We start from the raw sequence: 20,061 nt of genomic DNA, 5'->3' as shown, positions 1-20,061 counted from the left end.
CTCTCTCTTTCTCTCGTTATAAACATTAATATAAAACCGGAGGATGATAATGTTGATAATGTGTGTATATTAGGTTTATGGGATCAGCACTTGTGGTTATTGGGCTATATGGCGTTTTGTGGGGGGAAAGACAGAGAGATGAATGAGAATCAACCAAGAAGATAACCAAAAGAAGGGGAAACAACAACACACAGTCAAAAGTGATTTTAAAGATGATATCGAGTCGAGATTGCCGGTGGGAGGAGAAGGAGGAGCTTCAACTTCAGGTTGTGGCAACGGTGCCACAAGACTTGTATCGCCTTAAAAATTTGATGCTTCTTCATCACATTAATATGAGCTATGAGTGTTATGAAATTTCTTGCTAATCAACTAAGATACCCATATTTCCCGACCGTTTAATATTTGTAATACCATTTTGAGGCCAGTGATGAAGTGTTAAAATGTAGGTTATTCAAGTGTTCATCCCATGGAACACTACAACTGTTAATTCTGATCACTCTATAGTTTTTATTATTCTCAATCTTCACGCGTTCCCATTAATTATTGGTATTATTTTTGTCTATCTTCAAAGTCAAAACAAAATAAATCAAATTAGGTTCCGTTTCATCGCTGGATTAATGTGCATGTTTCTTTCATCACCTTCTATGTCTCCACGTAGGTCTCTGACCACATGAATCTCACAATATAATTTTTGGTAGCATATTTAAGATACTCAACTGTTTGATTTTGGATTAGATGATAAGATCCATTATAAATAAATAAAATAAGATAAAATCGTTGACCATTTTACCAAAATAAAATCGTTAACCAAAAAGTTAATATATTTTTGACACAACAAAATCGCAAAAAAAGATAAAGCAATTATAGCAAAACTATATATTACTACTCCATACGTTTTATTTTAATTGTAGTTTTAGGTCCGTGCACAAATTTAAAAAAAATATATTTAATTATAGAATAATATTTAGTTATAAAACAATTAAAAAAAAACAATACTTATTTTGAAACAATTTTTTTCTAGTATAAATTGAAATGAAGGGAGCATCACTTATCAAAATTTATTCAACTTCCATCCCAAGATGAACATCTATGTTAATATAGAGAATAGCAATAAAGAAGCTTTCGAATACAATATTTTATTATAATATTTGTGAAAACATTTGCTTATATCAAAACTTCAACAATCATACTATGAAGAAACCATATGACCAATGATTTTTTCCATGGCCACGAAAACCTTTGTCTCTCTGTTTTTCTCGATCATCGGATTGATATTATAACCGGGCACATTAAAATCTGTCTCACAGATTACATCTTCACTGGAAATATTAACCATGAGTGTGATGATCTCAGCGTATCGTCCACTGTTAAAGAGAGATAAAGCATTCGTGAACGATGAGTTCAGAACAGCGTAAGCGTCAACACACTTTTGTACAACGGGTCTCTGGTTTCCAGCATTTAAAAGGATCGTGCTGATGAAGAAATATGTGTCGTCCGATATTCTTTGAGCTTCTGTCACTGTCACATTCAAGAGATCTTTCATGCTTGGGGAAGTAGCTTTGGCAAGGATCCCATTGCAGAACTTGATGTCTATTGTCTGTTTGCAGATTTCGTTGACTGTTTGTTGAGTGTTCGCTTCTGCGACGGAGCAAACGAGTGTTGTCGCCAAAAATATCAAAAGAATGCGATACATTTTCATTCGTTTTTTTTTTGGTTTGTGAGATTATGAGTCCGTGGTGGTTTGAGAATGATTCCGATGATATCTTTTATATTTGAAAATTAGGCATCTTAATAAATTAGTTAAAAGTCAAAAGATCTTTTATGGGTGCATATCTCTATTTTTATGGGTGCAAATCCATTCACATTAAAAAATCTATAAATTAATAAAGTTAAGACTATAATATTTTATTAATTAAATTTATTAATATTTATTTTTTTCTAAAAAATCTATTTTAAAATACATCTTTCTAAAATAAAAAATATTTCATTTTAGTGCATGTACATTAATTAATATTTTAAAATTCATTATCCGTACTGTTTTTACTATATTAGTTGTTGTATATAAACTATGTTTTATAAAATTTAAATATACTTTTAGATATAATTTTACTAAATATCATCAAAATATATTGAATATTAAGAAAATATAAAGATATTTCATTATGAATATAAACAAACAATATAATAGTTATTTGCACTATATAAAACATATATACATATAAATTATTAGTTTATAATTTTAGTGGCCCCATATATTCACATATAATTTTATAAAAAAATATTATTATATTATCTTATCGATTGTGTCATATTTTGAATCGGTCCAACTTAAAACCACAAAATATTTATGATGTTTATTAATACCAAAAATTAATTTATAGAGTTTCTACTTATTAACTAAGTATTGTGTGATCATTTTATATTCTTAATTGTGTGTTGTTGTGTCATTTTTCAAAAGTGATTGCATGATTGATCACCTTTTCTGTGAAATTACAGCAATACGTATCATGCCAGAAAAAAAGGAAAATTGGAAAAATACATTTAGATGATAGTAAATTTTGAAGATTACACTAACCTTTTATTTTTGAAAACTAGACCTATTCATATGTGAAATTACTAAATTGTCCAAGTTTAATGTTTATAGTATCTAATATCTAATTTAATATATTGATTTAGAACATAAAATACTTGTTTAGAAAAATGAAAACCAAATTACCAACAAGGATATAACCTTTTAAAATATAAAAACTGTTGATGACTTTACGAAAACAACTAAATAAAGTTTCTTTGATCCAATGGTTTGACTAAAAGTTTATGTTTCTATACCCGGAGATTTAGGTTTCGAGTTCCGAATAAGACGGATTATGCAAATTAAAAGAGAAAATATTTACAATGTGGTCTATGGCATAGTGCAAGGAGCACCGTCAATGGTGGATCCTATAAGACAGTTCAGATGATACAGTTAAACATATTTTTTCATAAAACATATAGAATTATCGCTTGTAGAATCGTCTATAACATTTCTAATAGTTTGTAATAACATAATATCCAATTTTAAAAAGAAAACTAAATGATCTCCTATCCTAAACTGGGTTTTTATTTCTTGTTTCATATAGAGCATACATACACGAAACAATCCAAACAAATTGCTATAATTTTATCTAATAAAAAACAAAAATCCAGTAAAAAAAATATAATCAATGAGTGTGTTAATATAGTTCTCTTATCTTTGTTACATTTTAAACTGAAAATATATGCTAGAAATTTTCTTGGCATGGAGCACCGAACACAGAGAAACTCGTATAGATAATTTGATGTAGCCTTTCCATTCATAAAATGTTTGAATTGTCAGTATTTATGATGATGTGAAAAGGTTGAACACCTAAAACAAGAGATTCGATCTTTTTTTTCGCTGTGAAAACACCAAATGGTAACAACTTCAATAATAAATCTCAACAAAGATTCAAAATAACAATAATGGAAACTAATCGAGTTTTTTTTTTAATTTATAATAATTTGATAATAATTAAAAATTTAAGTTAGTTACTATAATTTGTATTTGTTTTTATCAAATTGGGATAAAAATATCTTTACAGACAAGAAACCTGACTGGTGTAAACACAAAGATTGCGGTTCTAAACGTTATTAAGAGATTTGTACAACTGATACAACGGTTAGAAACTTATACGTTTGCGGAATACTTATGACTGGTTAATTACCAAACACATCAGTGGCTAAATAATAAATTAACAATATTAACATTTTAAATAATTATAAAATAATAAATACCATGTTACTATAATAAATATAAAATTATATTTATAAAATTATACAGCTAATTTTTTTTTAAATGTGAAAATATATATTTTTTAATTTTTAATATAAATGAAAATATAATATATGTTTTAGTATTTCAGATTATTTTAATTTTAAAATTTAATTGAACATTATATTATTATATTTACATAGTTTTATAAAAAAAATTACTCTCCCGCAACCGTAAACGTTAGCTGGAACCAATTTTTGGATTTAAAAGATTCAAAACGGTTTGAAACAGTTTATGACATTTTCTGTGATTGTTATAAGATACTAACAACCGTTAACAACTGTAAAAATTGTGTTTATGGGTGATAGTGGGAAAACCAGTCATGCTGAAAGTTAGTTTTGTAAAAAAACAAAAAAAAATAGTATTATTCAAAAACATGTATTTACCATATATGAAGACATTGACTGAATTTTCATCTGGGATAATTTGAAATGTATATTAGAGCATCATTAACCCTCAAACCCATTTGGGTCTCTTAATAAATATTTTAGTAATTAAATGTAATTAAAAACTCTAGTTAAGAAACACCTTGATTTTTCACTCCAATGCTATTTTCTTATTTAGAGGTTCTTAAAACAAAAGTTTTAACATTACAAAAATTTTAACATTGCAAATCAAATCAGAACTCTAGTTAAGAAACAAAAATTTCTCGTTTTAGAGATAATAACATCTACCACCTATTCCTAAATTCTAACAAGTGTATATTCTGATAAGACCAATGGATACTATTAAACTCAGTATATCAATTTTGCAAGAAAAGAAACTAGTAAGTGGAAACTGAAATTCACCTTCCAATGATAGACCGAGTATATCTCTGACCTGTAAGCATGTACTCAACTGACCAGCCTTGCCTTCCCAGACTCGTATTCTTGGATCACTTGTGGCTTCTCATTGATCAGCTACACAACCAACACATCTTCATATTAGAAAAAAAAGAGACAGAGTGAAGAGAGAAGTAGTGTACTTGAGCAAGTTAGGAATGGGTGAGCTTCTTCTCCCCTCGGGCTTGCATGATTGATTTCTTCAACTCAGTAGGCACACGTTCATCTGATTTAAAATAAAGCTGAGCGATTTCCAACCATCCCTTGCTGCATAATGAAGAGCAGTGCGACCACCATTGTTTTTGACATTCACATCAGCAACTGAACACACACAAAAAAAAACAATTGAACACACACAAAAAAAAAAAATCCATCATCAAACGTCTCCGAGCATCTTCCCTCATCAGGATTTACAAAGACGGTCGCGTCGAGCGTCTCACCGGCACCAAAATCATTCCAATATCACTAGACAAAACAAACGACATCGTTACAAAAGACGTACTATACTCACCGGAGCATAACCTCTCCGTCCATCTCTTCCTCCCTCACAAAGCCACCGCCGGTAAGAAACTACCTCTTCTCATCTACATCCACGGCGGAGCTTGGATCATCGAGTCACCTTTCTCTCCCATTTACCACAACTACGTCACCGAGATCGTCAAATCTGCTAACTGCCTCGCCGTATCGATCCAGTACCGCCGCGCGCCGAAGCATCCGGTTCTGTCGTCGTATGAGGATTCATGGTCAGAGATTGAGTGGAATTTCTCACATCCCCAAATCCCCAAAAAGAGAGAAACAGAGAGCAACATCATCAACATCTGGCAAAAAAAATCGAATTAAGTTTGGCATTTTTACGAAGAAAGATTGGCATCAACATCCCCAAATCCTTGGGCTGCAAATTGGAAAAAAGCTCTACGAATTCGGAAAATTAGAGAGAAATCAATTAAACCCCAAAAAGATGAGAAAATGATAACCTGGGAAGATTTGTAGAGGAAAGGAGATGAAGAGATTACACCGGAAAAGTCCTATTCCTGCCATGACTTCTTCTTCTTTTTTTTTTCTTCAGGATAGAGAGAACCAGAAGAGACGTCTCTTCTTTTGCTTGGAGACATAGTTTCAGATAATTGCTATTTTTCTTTCTTTTTTAAAAATTCTAAACACTAAGAGACGGATTTAAAAAACCCCCTTAATGATGCTCTTAGTATAGAGAATTGCAATAAAGAAGCTTCTGAATAGAATATTTTGATTATAGTATACTCTTAACTGCGTGTTGTGTCATTTTTTTTCAAAAGTGATTTTATGATTTTATCACCTTTTCTGTGAAATGACAGAAATATTTACTATAACAGAAGAAAATCCAGTCAATGTCTTGATATATGATAAACAACACACAAAAGAATACCAACTGAAGAAGATTTTGTTTGACTACGTAGATGATTGCAGACTGAAGTTTAAAGTCTTATACATGGAATCTCAATTGGGTAAGCTTTCACTGATTGTTTACCTACAGAGGTATGGACCTCTAAAAGATAAAATAAAAAATGGATTATTCGAGTAGGGGTAAAGGAGTAAAAGATAAAGAGAAAAAATCTAAATATTATATAATTTTTTTAATAGTCAAAAATATAATAAAAACATTTATACGTAATGGTAAATAGTCTTAGATGAAAATTTCTAAGCATTTAAAATCTATAATCTATTAAAACTGAAGTACATTTAGTATTTAACCCTATTTTTTCTAAATAATTACAAATCTATGCCACTGTATTTAAAACAAATGATTAATCAATACAACAATTATCTTTCCTGTGGATTTTGTTATAACAAAACGTGACCCACTCTAAAACTAACTTTATTATTTATATTCTCTATAATCAAGCATCTAATCTATTAAAAATGAAGTACATTTAATATTTAACCCTAATTTTTTTTAAATAATTAAAAGTCTATGCCACTGCATTTAAAACAAATGATTAATCAATACAACAATTATCTTTCCTGTGGATTTTGTTATAATAAAACGTGACCCACTCCAAATCTAACTTTATTAATTATATTCCCTATAATCAAGCATAATTAATTTGAAATCCAAACGTGATTCTCTTTAATATTACATTTTTATTGTCCAAAAATATGTACTCCATTTATAATATAATATATATATGTAATTAATAATTTCAGCATTTTAAATACTGTGGTATGGGTACAATATAAAATTAACAACGAAACTAATAAAACAAAATAATTGATAGATAAATGTATTACTAATCATTTATTTGTGTTAAAAAATTCACTCAACACGGTAACAATCCAACAAAAATCTAATAATGTTTGCCACAGTTTATACAAACAGTAATTACCAATGGTTTATAATGATTTTACAAGTTAAAACAAACACTCGCACGGACGTGCGGGTTAAGCTCTAGTTTATAACTTATAACTGATACTGTTTTGCACGATTATTATGTATTGAAATTATAGAGAAAATAAAACTATGTCTTTAGTGGATGTATTAAATCTGAAATTTAGAGTAATTATATTAAAGTGACTAGTCGTATGTTATTTAATTTTTTTTAAACTATGTGTTTATTGAATTTGTGATTTTATAATACATTTTACATATTGGATTATACGCGATTTGTTATATTTTATAGTGTTATTGTAGAGTTCTTAACTATAAATTCATAAATATAAATTATAATAACATCGTTAAAATTAATAAATTAATAAACACTAAAAATTAATAAATTTCTCTGGTTTCAAATTTGGTCGATTCAAAATCTAACATAAATTGATAAATAATAAGATAATAGTTTTGTAGAAAATAGTAGGTAAATATATGATCCTATTAAAATTATAAATTAATAATTTTATGTATATACATTTTATATAAGTACAAACAAACCATTATATTGTATGTTTCACATTCACAATGAAATTATATTTCTATTTTTAACACTTAATAATTAGTGAGTATATTCAATCTGAGACTTAGAGTGATTTGTATTAAACCTATGAATCATAAGTTATTCAGTTATATATATTTTTTTAAAAAACTATGTGTTATGGAATCTATGAATTTAAAATTTACTATAACATCCAATGTTATTTAAAACAATTAAAGTAGTGAATTTTAATAGATTTGTTATAGTTTATAGTGTTTTGTGAAGTTGTTGATAAATATATATAAATCCAAATCTTATGGTTTTAAATAAGATTTTTGTTTGATATAACTAAATAATCTTAAACTTATTAAAACCAAAGATAATCCAATTTTTTCCAAAAACTATATTGGACTTCTTTGTTACAAACTGCTTATTAATATATTACTTAGTTGATTTACATCATTGAAAAAGCAAGGCTCGGTAGCAAGTGAGTTAAGCAAATAACCATTTCCATTTTTCACCATATACCCCGAAACCGCAGACATGGTGATCAAGATTTTCATCACTCTGCTCTTCTCAATCAAAAGCTTCTTCTTGTTCAGAGGAATCTGAAAATCGGTCCTGCATCTTTTCAAGATCTTTCTTGTGGATAAAATGTCTATGATCATACGTTCGTACTCTTCCCGACAAAACTCATGGCGTACTTTCAAGAAAGTTGTGGTTTCGTCAGTGTAAGCCGTTAGACAAGTGTTGAGACCAGTCGTCTCCTCAGGATCAGGATGTTCACGCAAGATATTACCGATGAAAACATATGTATCACTTGCGTGTTCAGTAGCGATGCGTAATATCAGATGGGTGAGATCTAAGAGATTAGTTGTTTTTGTGTCTAAATGTTTGTGAATGATTTCTTTGCAAAGTTCATAATCTCCGCTCTCAATGCAAATACTATTGATCAGTTCTTGTGTCGGTCCACCGACTTCGAGTGCTTCCATGTGATGGATAAAAATATAGAGAGCAAGAATGGTCATGGAGCCTCGCGGGAGTTTCATATTTTTTTTAATCTGAAAACTGTTATGCATTCATCAGGTCCAAGAAATGAAGATGTATAAATACTTGTGTAAGCTTGAGGATATGTATTGGTTTGCCAATTAATGATCCAAAATTATATGTCAACTCTGTGTAGGAAATTAATCTTTTAATTTATTCTTATTTGCTAAGATTGGTTAGTTATAAGTTTTGGACATAGTTTATAGTTTCATTTACTTATAAGATAATCCTTTATTAGATATCTTTTTTTATATCACTTAAACAAAAAGGATCAAGAAATTCAGAAAATGATGAGGAACTCCGATCATATTTTAATTTGTAACAGTTATCCATAGTTTAGATTAGATAATAATTGAAATCAATAGTATATATTTAAGAGCAACATTATGCTGATGACGATGATGACACTATTCTACAACAAGATATAATATTGGTTATAATTAATAATTAAAAGAAATGACTTGTCTTTAGTATATATGATGATAAAGCAAAGTAAAATTTTGACACGAAGTGGGAAATAATCCTATAGACATTATTAGTGATTTTTCTTTTTGAGAAAACATTGTTTATCAATTATTTTTGAAGTGATTTTACACATTTTATCTAAGTGTCTTCTCTACATTCACTTACACTAAAAAGAATGTGACATGGCATAATAAAAATAATGACATAGCTTATATCTAAATTAACATAGATTACTACATTTAACTTCAGTTTATATTTTTGACAAACTTTTTAGAATATAAAAATAATTCATACATCATCATTAAAATAAATTTATTCAAATATGACTTTAAATAATATATAATAGAAAAATAAAAATATTTTAATGTTTTCAAAATATTATTTAATTCTCTTTATTATAATTATACAATTTTTATTACTAAATTTTTTTTTTCAAAATTCACTACAATTTTCTTTTTAAAATCATAAATTTCTAATACCGAGAACCGAACGTAGTTCAGTTTTGGTTCAGCTCGTTTGGACAGTTGCATGCAATGCAACTTTCATTCAACTCTATTGACTATGTCCCTCCTTCACTAAGTTTCTAAGTAAACTTCAAGAACCAGACCGCCTCTTTTATAAAAAGCCGAACACAATCCAAACAAAAATACATTTGAGACTGACAATAAACTTGAGAATCTTCTTCAGTGTGAGATCATACAAACCATACAAGCCAAGAATGTTTCTATTGAAGAACAAGTTTCTTGCTTAGAATCATGTCGTCAGTAGTGAAGTCCGCCTCTTTTCGGAAAGTTCCACGACCGAAGTCAAGGTTGTATGAGTCAGTGAGACCCTCCACCAAGTCGAACTCTGGTTTCCATCCAAGTACATGCTTTGCTTTCTCCACCGAGGCAAAGAAATGCTGCAAGATCATACATAAACAAAAACCACAACCTTATTAAAAAAAATATATATTCTTTGAAGTTGTGCAGCCAGGATCATTTGAAATGTTTGGAGGTATTACCTGGTCACGGAAAGGGAACGCCTTCTTCTTCCCAAAGTCGAACTCTTTCGGGTTGTAGTGAACAATCTCTGGCTCTGGAAACCCACCAGCCTGATAAGATTTTAAAACATTACAAGTTTACATCACTTGCAACTAAGTTACTCAGGCAATGGGTCCAAAAAAGACTCAAGTGTATGTACCTTTGCGCAAGCTCTTGCTAACCCATCAAAGGTGACATACTTCTCTCCTGAGATGTTGAATATCTCCCTGCTAGCTTTCTCGTTACCAAGCACGGCGAGAAAGGCTGTTGCCAAGTCCTGAAAATTACATAACCATTGTTTTGACTGTTATAGAACATTATTCTTGAAGCATGCATGATAAGAGAGTTATGAGGTATGTGTGTGACCTTAACGTGACCGAGTTGTGAGATTTGGATCCCAGAGTTTGGAACTGGGATAGGGCGACCAGCTTTGAGACGGTGGAAGAACCATTCTTCAACGGGGTTGTAGTTCAATGGACCGTAGATGTAGACAGGACGAATAGAAGTCCAGTTTACACCTTTTGATTGCAGTAAGCTCTCTGTCTCCAGCTTTCCCTTGTGCCTGCTCTTTGGGTCAACTGCATCCACCTGCATCAGTTATGTCCCAAATTGAAAAAAGTTGATTACATATAAACATATCACAAACGTACAATATCTAGACATGAAGAATACATAGAGATTACAAGCTAAAATATTGACCAAGAATAAGATCAGTTTACATACCTCACAGTGTGGCAAGACATCAGATTTCAGGTAAACACCAGCTGAAGAACAGTATATGTACCTATACAATTAACCACACATATTACAGTTATGAAAGGATGTTTTGTTAAAGCTAGCAAATGTGGTATATAACTTACTGTTCTAGTTTAGGCAGTGCATCTAATATTGGCTCAACTTCTTCAGCTTCTCTCCCTGAGAATAAAAATGAGAAGGTACAATATGTATCAAATGTAATTGGTTGTCTCTGTAGAAAGAGAATGTAACATTAATTAGACAACTTGTTACCGTTGATATCATAAACAACATCGAAGCCTTCAGCTGAAAGACTTGACTTCACAAAGTCATAGTCCTTTCTGTCTCCTTTCAAGTGAAGAATCTAGCAAAACCACCAAGCAAAGAAAAAAAACATTCATTCGAATAATTGATCATCAAGTTCCTCTATGTGCTTTCACAAGGAATAGTGTAATTACCTTGGAAGAAAAATCAGCAAAGTCTTGGTCAGATTCGCCAGGGAGTTGTTTGGCAATAGGAGATTTACCTCTTGTGAACAATGTAACCTGCAAAAGCAACCATTGGTCAATGAGAGAAGGAAACTAAAAGACAGTTAATTTGATTGGTCATGGAAGAGAGAATGAAGAAGAACCTGATGTCCTTCTTTGACAAGGAGCCTGGATAAGAAGATACCGATGAATCGAGTGCCACCCATTATAAGAATCTTCTTCTCGCTCGATGCTGAGACATAGAGTGCTCCTTTTGGCTGTTGAACCTTCCTTTTGTACTGAAAGTTTCAACAACAAAGCCAAGTCCGTAAGAAAATCTAAGGCTACTGATGAATCTGAAGGTAGAGCTTCACATCAACAAGGATAATCTTGAGGATGTATTCAGACATATCAAGCCAAAACCACACCCAAAACATTCACACTTTATGACAAAGAAGCTCAGTAAGCTTTACTCAAATACAAAAGCAGAGCTGTTACCAGAACCACACAAATTACTTTTAGACACACATTCATTAATCTAGAGACAATGATCCATTTCTCAATAAGTTAAAAAAAACAAAAATGAGCATGAACCCATAAAATGGATACATTGTGTTACGTGATGAACAGGTTAATGAACTGAAAAGCAAAAATACAGATTTTTGAAACAGAGTTTGAACCATAGATAGACACGCAATTGAAACGTCAGGTGCAAAGCAAAAAAAAAAAAAAAGACCTGGACTTGTGAATGGAGCTTGGCGCCATTAAAGTCAGAGAGAGAAGAAGTAAGGAGAGATAAAGAAGGCTGGCTCTGTTGCAACATCATCATCTTCGCCATGCTTGTTGGTTCACTCTCTGAGCGAAGTACTGAAGAAGAAGACTTATGTGAGAGAGTCTGTGAATGGTTCGTGAGGCCCCATCATCTTATTGCTTCTGATCACTAAATCTTTATTTTTTGGATAAGACAATGATCTCAACCTCTCCCTGTTTCATGGTCACATATTAATATCCATTGTCGTCCTCTTCTTTCATAAACACACTCATCTTAGATAGCGGATGATTCCGACCGCAAGTGCAAGTTTTTGTGGTGAAAGTGTAATTAAACTTTTTGTATTGGGCCTAATGGGCCATAAATGACATACACTTGGGCCTCTGGGCTGATTTAGAATTTTCAAGATTTTACAAAAAAGGAGAAGAAATCACGCACGCGCAAGAGTTTGAAGATCTGGTTAGTACGGAAGAAGAAAACTCTGTCGGAAAATTCTATCTTTCTCGGAGGGAAGAATCCATTTCTGAGAGGTGCTTCGCTTTCTTTGCTGATCAGCTTCGGATTGATTTACTTCGAAAGATGGATCCTAGCCAGGTGAATTTTAGCTGTCTCGATACTTCCTCTACGCCTCAATTTACCTTTCGATTCGTGTTAATTTCGGAGTTCGATTACTTATCAGATTCTTGATTAACCTCGATTACCTGTTCGATCTCGACGTTATTGTGTTGGATCTGTGTTCTTCGTTCTCGTATGTACACGTTAGAAGCTGGTAACCTTGAGCTAAATAGACATTACTAGGTTAAGAATCGTTTAAATCCAGAATTGTTCACCTTCTCGCGACAATGCCTTAGCCAGATTAATCGTTTATGCACCTTTTCTGTTTATTATAACATTATAAATTACTTGAGAATTTATACAGCTTGGATTGTTTTCTTTCAATGCAGCCACCTGTTGAAAACTATGCGAACCCAAATACATGTCTCTTCCATGTTCTCTTCAAGGTATGCGCCCAGAGTTTTTATAAGTGTATGGTTAGATAGTGGACAATGGTAACAAGTTTTTGTTTTTTTGATTTTGGGCTAGGGTGCTGCGTTGGCGTTTTACATTCTCTCCGCTCTCTTCTTCAACAGCTTTGTCATAATCTTTGTTGTGACTGTTCTCCTTGCTGCACTTGACTTCTGGGTGGTTAAGAACGTGAGTGGGCGTATACTGGTTGGTCTCAGGTGGTGGAACGAGATCAATGACTTGGGCGAAAGTGTCTGGAAATTTGAGTCTCTTGACCAGGAGGTTATCCCCTCTCTTCTTGTGCTTCATGTTTTTACTTTATTCAATAGGCTATAAAGGTTCATGTTTCTAGAAATGCTGTGTGGTTTTTACCCTGTCTTGGATTTTTTGAATAGTCATTTATTTCGTTTGTTTATATGTATCAGTCCTTGGCTCGGATGAACAAGAAAGACTCGTGGCTTTTCTGGTGGACGCTTTACCTTGCAGTGAGTAGTTCCAATCTTAAACTACAGTTTGTAGCGTATGCTTATCACTTAATGTGTTGCAACGGTGATACATATGAATTTCAGAGCTTGTCTTTTAGTATCCCACATTGACCATATTAAAAGATTGAGAACTATCCTTGAAATTGTAGCTATGGGTTTAATTTCTAAAGGAAACATTACAAACTTGTGAACGTATAATGCTATCTTTTTATGTATTCGCAGCTAAATCTTCTTCTTATCTTTTCCTTTCTTTAGGCAGCTGCGTGGTTGATCATTGGGGTGTTTTCACTGATAAGGTTTCAGGCCGACTACCTGCTTGTTGTGGGCGTTTGCTTGTCCCTCAACGTGGCTAATATCATCGGCTTCACAAAGTGCAAGAAAGGTAAGATCCTCCATTCCAGTATAGCCCTGACTTTATTAAGATCCAAATTAGCTATAGAGCATTAGGTTCGTAGATATGTTGTGTATACAATTAGAACGTATGCATGTACATACTCTAAACCGATATACACACTCTTCGTTGGCAGATGCAAAGAAACAGTTTCAGCAGTTTGCTTCACAGACAATCGCATCAAGGTTCCAATCCACGGTACAATCTGCCTTCACCCTTGTTTGAAAAATAAAAAAGGTTTTAGTGAGAGCAAAGACAGTGTACAAAGAAGATTGTCACCATAAGCCACACCATGTTTTTTTTTTTTCTGGCTGATTGTTTTTTCCACTATATAATATTAAGTGATTTAAGAAAGAGGCTTATCATATTCGTCTTTTTACCCTATGCGTATCATATGCGTATGTCTAAACCCAAACGAAATCTCAGAAATTGTACTTCTATTTCTGATTTCGGTGGTAATCTTCAAGATCCTCGTCTGAATTCAGTTGAGCTACAAAAAAAAAAAAAAAAAAAATGAAGGTTGACGAAAATTGGTGAAAAGCCTTTACTAAAAAGAAAGTAAAGTTGGGCCTCAACGTCTTATCAGCCCAGAATCACATATTCACAAAGCACAAGCTAACAATTTTTTTTTTTTTAAATTGATTTGATTCCTGAAATCAAAATACAAAAAACCCTAGAAAAAGCCAACTCCATTGATCCTTCTCCCTCCACACACACACATCTCATTCTTCCCGCCAATCCATGTCTTCGCGTCGTCGCCAATCTCCTATGGTATCGTATCCGACGAATCAGAGGAAGAAATCTCCCAACAATAATCATCCCCTGAACCGTCTCCCTTCTTTCCTAAAACCCGGCGCCGCTGTTGAGATCAGCACCAACGAGGAAGGATTCCGCGGAGCGTGGTTCATGGGGAAGGTGGTCGCCCTCCCATCCCCAGATAAGGATCCCCTCAACTGCCAGGTGGAGTACGCGACGATCTCTGAGGCAGACGGGAGTAAACCGCTCAAGGAGTTCGTCGACTTGGATCATCTTCGTCCCGCGCTTCTTCCGCCGATGTCTGAGATGGAGAAGAAGAGAGATATCTTGGCCGGGGAAGATGTCGACGCGTTTTACAAAGACGTTTGGTGGGAAGGGACGGTTACTGAGGTTCGTGGCGATGGGAAGTTCAGTGTTTACTTCAGAGGCTCCGGGGAGCTGATTCAGTTTCGCAGAGATGAATTAAGGTTTCATCGGGAGTGGATTAACGACACGTGGAAGCCTCCGCTAGAGGAGGAATCAGAGGAAGACGAAGTAGATGACTACACAGAAGACAGAGAGGTAAAATACTTTACTTCTTGTCAATGTTCTAAAAATCGCTAGACGGTGTGGTTAGGCGTATAGAGGATTATTGTTTAGGCGCGGTTATGTACATAGAGGATTATTGTTTAGGCGGGAGCCTAGGCTAATTTTTCTAACGCCTCGGTTTGAAACAAATTGTTCTGTTCATATCTGATTGACCAATTTTTAGAATACTCTTTCTTGTAGAGCATTAGAATCCACATTAATCGTTACAGTTATAATAGGTGCAGTACCTTGTACCGCAAGTGAATCTGGAAACTACCAAAGCCATTGCGAAAGAGATGTTTTCCAGTGGCACAGTTGTTGAGGTTAGCAGCGACGAGGAAGGTTTCGTCGGGTGTTGGTTTGCAGCGAAAGTCGTTGAACGCATTGGCGATGACGAGTACCGGATCGAGTACAAAGACTTGAGGGAAGAAAACGGTGTCGAGCCTTTGAAAGAAGTAGCCGACTTTCTGCACATAAGGCCACCGCCACCAAGTGACGAGGATATAGATTTTTCAGTTGGGGACAAGATTGACGCTTTTTACAACGACGGCTGGTGGGTTGGTGAGGTCATTGATAATTTGAAGGATGGAAGTGTTGGTATCTTCTTCAGGGAGTCGGCAGAGAAGATGCGGTTTGGAAGGCAGGGACTTCGTTTGCATAAGGACTGGGTTAACGGGACCTGGGAGCTGCCACTGAAAAGAGGAGAGCTGAAGAGAGCAAAGGTAGTGTTTGATTTCTATATTGATGAATCTTCTTGAAATGTTCTCATATGTGTGTTTGGATCTGCAGAAAGTTCCATGTGAACGGAACGTGAGACCTAAAAGAGCAATCGACAAGCAATATTTCAGCATTGGAGCTCCAGTGGAAGTTAGCAGTATTGAAGAAGGATTTGAAGATTCTTGGTTTCTTGCGAAACTTATCGAGTACAGAGGAACGGACAAGTGCCTTGTGGAGTATGATAAGCTGAAAGCCGAAGATGGGAAAGAGCCCTTGAGAGAAGAGGTTAATGAATTTCAGATAAGGCCTCAGCCACCAGAGATGGTCATGGTTAATCCGTTCGAGAAGCTTGACAAAGTTAACGCTCTGTATAATGATGGATGGTGGATCGGGGTGGTTAAAAAGGTTCTTGCTAAGTCGAGCTACCTGGTTCATTTCTCCAGAACTGATGAGATTCTCAAATTTCATCATTCTCAACTAAGGCTGCATCAGGAATGGAGTGATGGCAAGTGGATAACATCTTCTAAGGTATCACTCCATCTCCATTATTAAAAAAAAAAAAGGACAGTCAGCATCGGTCCTGGTTGTTGACCTCTAACATGTATTAATCATATGCTTTTACTGATGGGGTTTCTCCCATAAATTTTTGTTTTCAGTCTCAGACGGTGTAATTAGGCTGGAGAACGCGTTAGGATTTTGGGATCTCAAGTTTTGTTAATTGGGAGGTATTCGAAGCTTGTAGTCTTAACCCTGACGTTCCCTAGCTATTTTTAGACAGTTTCAGTTATGAAGATTAACTAAAAGACAAAAGAGTTTATATTTTATTGATTTCACATGAGACACCATAACGCACAAAGGTTTCATGTAAGGCTGATTACTTGCCTTGTTGATTACCCTATTGTGAAGTGAACTTACAAATATATATTATTGTAAGAGGTAAATGTAGATCATTATATGGTCTTTCGTGATCATTTCATTTGTGGCAACTGTGAAGCACATTAGTATCTATCTCACTTCCTGTAGTATATGGTCAAACCTGCTATGGATGTAATATTCGAAAGCCATACTTATTGTGCTTTTGGAGTCAATGCATATGAATGATGTTGCTATAGTGGAAGTGACATACAGAACCAACTTCAGTGTAGTTTATAAATAATTATACGGTAATATTTGTAAGAGCAGGATGATGTTGACATCTTATTGCAGGTAAAAACAAGCAGCACTGAGTGGTAGATAATAGATGAGAGTAAGAGCAGTGAGAAACACTAACTCTCAGTCTCAATGGTCGATTTAAATTGTTGAAGCACACTGCAAAAGATTTCGGTATCTCTTAACTGTCGAAGCAGTGAGAAGCTTGATTAGGCCTCCTTGACGGCAACAGCCTCTTTGGCAGGTTCGACCTTGGCAGCCTCCTTGGCAGGTTCTTCCTTGGTGACCTCCTCGGTGGCTTCACTGCTCTTCTCCTTAGCAGGCTCTTCCTTGGCTGGTTCCACCTCCTCCGGGACTACAAAAGCCGAGACAGGGAAAGTCCTGGACAGTGTGGTTGGTGACTTAAAGGTGATCTTCTCTTTCTCCTCTGTATAGATCTCACTGATACTGACCCAGAGAAGAAGCTCCTTGGCCTTGACTCCAGTGAGCTTCTTGATCTTGCCGGTTTTGACCACGGCAGTGACCTCGGTTCCATAGGAGACAAGCTTATCGATATTTTCGAACTTGTGGGTGATGGTCTGTTTCTGCTTCAGCCACACAACACCTGACTCTCTGTCATACCCAGCCTCTTCTATGTCCTTCAAAGGTAGTAAGCCATTGGGCATAGATATTTCCTTGAGGAAGCATTTTGTCTTCTCCCGGCATATCTCATCTCCCGTGTACATCTCTGCCTTAGCTCTCACCTCCTCTGTGACCAAACCCATCTCTGTTTCTTGGGGGTTTTAGTTTAAGCTTTTATCTCAAAGCTGAAGTTGTGTTGTGATTGAAGTAGAGACTTAACCTTGTGATATATAGATGCATGTAAAAAGCATTAATATGGTTGTGAAGGTTTGTGGGTAAGTACATAAAATCTGATACGTGTCATGTCCCGTTTAAAATCATCTGCCAATCATCATCATCACAATAATGGACAGTTATTACTATTAATAATATGATTTGATGGTGCATGCATGGCCCCTTCCATATAAATGCAGTGCCTATCATTAGCTCCGGCATCATTAGTCGTTGTTCGCCTTAGACTCGCTATTTAACTCGTCTTAAATTCACTATTTGACTCGTACTTGCTTCAAAAATTCAAGTATTCGTTGTTGTCTAGACAAGTAACAAGCCGACAATTTTCATTACTTGTAAGACCAAGTTAAGTACCAAATATCATTATTATTTTTAGTACTTGATTCATTACTTACTCAATTACTTAATATTTGTTACATGATCTATTAAATATTTGTTCATATTTGTTTTTTTTCTTTTACTTGCATCTAGGATTGGAAAAAAAATACTCGGTACTCTTCTTATACTTGTAACTTGTTTTGTATCCGTCTTGATTTTTAAATATGTCATCATCTAGTCAAATATTAAATAGTAACAGGTATTAAAAAATTAGCTATATGGCTTGTTATTACTTGTTATTTGCTTAGAGAAGATATTTTTGTCATTGTGAAAATTATACAATGCTTATATATCGAAATATTTATATATTTTTTATTTGTCTTCTTTATAATATGAACAAATATTTCGTTTAAAATAATTCACTTGTTATTTTAAGTAAAGAATAAATAAAACAAATTTTCATATCCATTTCTAAAAGAATATTATTTAGTAAGTAGTTATTAAATATTCAAAAAAACTCGTAAATATGTCAAAAGTACTCGTAAATAGTTTAAAGTGCTCGTAAATAGCAAGTAATAGAGCGGAGGAAGTCACTTGTAATTTTGATCAAGTACTCGAAGTAGCAAGTACTCGTTTTTAACAAGTTAAGTCCAAGTCGGAAATTTTATTATTCGTGCAAAGCAAGTCAATACACGCAAAATAGCGAGTACTCACCTTGTGCCCAGCCCTACATATAAATCGAATCAAATAATCCCTTGAGATATCGAGGATCACCTTTTTTCTTCACTACCATCTTTATAGAACCCAAATAAATACTACTTAAGTTCACATAACTACTAAGAGTTCCCAACTTCTAACTTATTGATTGTGATCTCTCACCTTACTTTCTTGAATGTCTTAATCCTTCCTGTTTTATGATTATTATGAACAAACGCTAAAACCAACATCATATCGGATATCAAGCAAGAGCCAAAAGTTGTTCTCATGAATTAGACTAATCATTATGCATCTCAATAAACTGTTTCAAGTAACAGTTCCAATGTAACATCCACAGCGTTTTCATGGTATAGATTATATTCAACATTGTCTCTATGTGTTTGATTTCCTTGGACATTGATACTGCGAGCACCTTGTAGTCTGTCTAAGACAATGTTCATATTTGTTTTTTTTCTTTTAATAACGACTTACTAAATAATATTCTTTCAGAAATGGATATTAAAATTTGTTTTATTTATTCTTTACTTAAAATAATAAGTGAATTACTTTAAACGAAATATTTGTTCATATTATAAAGAAGACAAATAAAAAATATATAAATATTTCGATATATAAGCATTGTATAATTTTCACAATGACAAAAATATCTTCTCTAAGCAAATAACAAGTAATAACAAGCCATATAGCTAAAATTTTAATACTTGTTACTATTTAATATTTGTCTAGATGATAACGTATTTAAAAATCAAGACGGATACAAAACAAGTTACAAGTATAAGAAGAGTACTGAGTATTTTTTTTCCAATCCTAAATGCAAGTAAGAGAAAAAAAAAATATGAACAAGTATTTAATAGATCATGTAACAAATATTCAAAAAAAACTCGTAAATAGGTCATAAGTACTCGTAAATAGTTTAAAGTGCTCGTAAATAGCAAGTAATAGAGCGGAGCAAGTAACTTGTAATTTTGATCAAGTACTCGAAATAGCAAGTACTCGTTTTTAACAAGTTAAGTCCAAGTCAAAAATTTTATTATTCGTGCAAAGCAAGTCAAGTCAAGTAGCAAGTA

The 20,061-nt window shown here is 33.6% G+C and overlaps 6 protein-coding genes across 6 annotated transcripts; 2 read left to right on the top strand and 4 right to left on the bottom strand.

The window, feature by feature from the left end:
* Window positions 1-1,189: 1,189 nt before the first annotated feature.
* LOC106344285 lies at window positions 1,190-1,693 on the bottom strand. Its single transcript, XM_013783691.1, has one exon. It carries the CDS (start codon window positions 1,691-1,693, stop codon window positions 1,190-1,192), a length of 504 nt encoding a protein of 167 aa, XP_013639145.1.
* A 2,966-nt stretch (window positions 1,694-4,659) lies between these two features.
* LOC106344284 lies at window positions 4,660-8,524 on the bottom strand. Its single transcript, XM_013783690.1, has 2 exons — window positions 7,991-8,524; window positions 4,660-4,725 (listed from the first exon to the last, which is right to left on the bottom strand). Exons 1-2 carry the CDS (start codon window positions 8,522-8,524, stop codon window positions 4,660-4,662), a joined length of 600 nt encoding a protein of 199 aa, XP_013639144.1.
* Window positions 8,525-9,632: 1,108 nt separating this feature from the next.
* Window positions 9,633-12,333, bottom strand: LOC106295529 (chloroplast stem-loop binding protein of 41 kDa b, chloroplastic). The gene is made up of 10 exons (XM_013731452.1): window positions 12,005-12,333; window positions 11,433-11,567; window positions 11,260-11,346; window positions 11,075-11,165; window positions 10,927-10,981; window positions 10,790-10,850; window positions 10,433-10,654; window positions 10,227-10,343; window positions 10,048-10,137; window positions 9,633-9,945 (listed from the first exon to the last, which is right to left on the bottom strand). Exons 1-10 carry the CDS (start codon window positions 12,104-12,106, stop codon window positions 9,769-9,771), a joined length of 1,137 nt encoding a protein of 378 aa, XP_013586906.1. The 5' UTR covers window positions 12,107-12,333; the 3' UTR covers window positions 9,633-9,768.
* A 126-nt stretch (window positions 12,334-12,459) lies between these two features.
* On the top strand, window positions 12,460-14,297 carry LOC106295530 (Golgi apparatus membrane protein-like protein ECHIDNA). Its single transcript, XM_013731453.1, has 6 exons — window positions 12,460-12,631; window positions 12,982-13,038; window positions 13,121-13,324; window positions 13,468-13,527; window positions 13,783-13,909; window positions 14,055-14,297. The coding sequence occupies exons 1-6, from the start codon at window positions 12,617-12,619 to the stop codon at window positions 14,141-14,143; spliced, it is 552 nt and encodes a 183-aa protein (XP_013586907.1). The 5' UTR covers window positions 12,460-12,616; the 3' UTR covers window positions 14,144-14,297.
* A 232-nt stretch (window positions 14,298-14,529) lies between these two features.
* Window positions 14,530-16,964, top strand: LOC106294551. Its single transcript, XM_013730138.1, has 4 exons — window positions 14,530-15,235; window positions 15,481-15,963; window positions 16,031-16,486; window positions 16,615-16,964. Exons 1-4 carry the CDS (start codon window positions 14,660-14,662, stop codon window positions 16,627-16,629), a joined length of 1,530 nt encoding a protein of 509 aa, XP_013585592.1. The 5' UTR covers window positions 14,530-14,659; the 3' UTR covers window positions 16,630-16,964.
* Window positions 16,965-17,076: 112 nt separating this feature from the next.
* On the bottom strand, window positions 17,077-17,959 carry LOC106294552. The gene has a single exon (XM_013730139.1). It carries the CDS (start codon window positions 17,869-17,871, stop codon window positions 17,317-17,319), a length of 555 nt encoding a protein of 184 aa, XP_013585593.1. The 5' UTR covers window positions 17,872-17,959; the 3' UTR covers window positions 17,077-17,316.
* Window positions 17,960-20,061: the final 2,102 nt, after the last annotated feature.

This window comes from Brassica oleracea, chromosome C5 (genome assembly GCF_000695525.1).
Source record: "Brassica oleracea var. oleracea cultivar TO1000 chromosome C5, BOL, whole genome shotgun sequence".
Lineage (NCBI taxonomy): Eukaryota > Viridiplantae > Streptophyta > Magnoliopsida > Brassicales > Brassicaceae > Brassica > Brassica oleracea.
The sequence above is the reverse complement of the archived record's forward strand: the minus strand, read 5'-3'. Positions and strand labels throughout refer to the sequence as shown.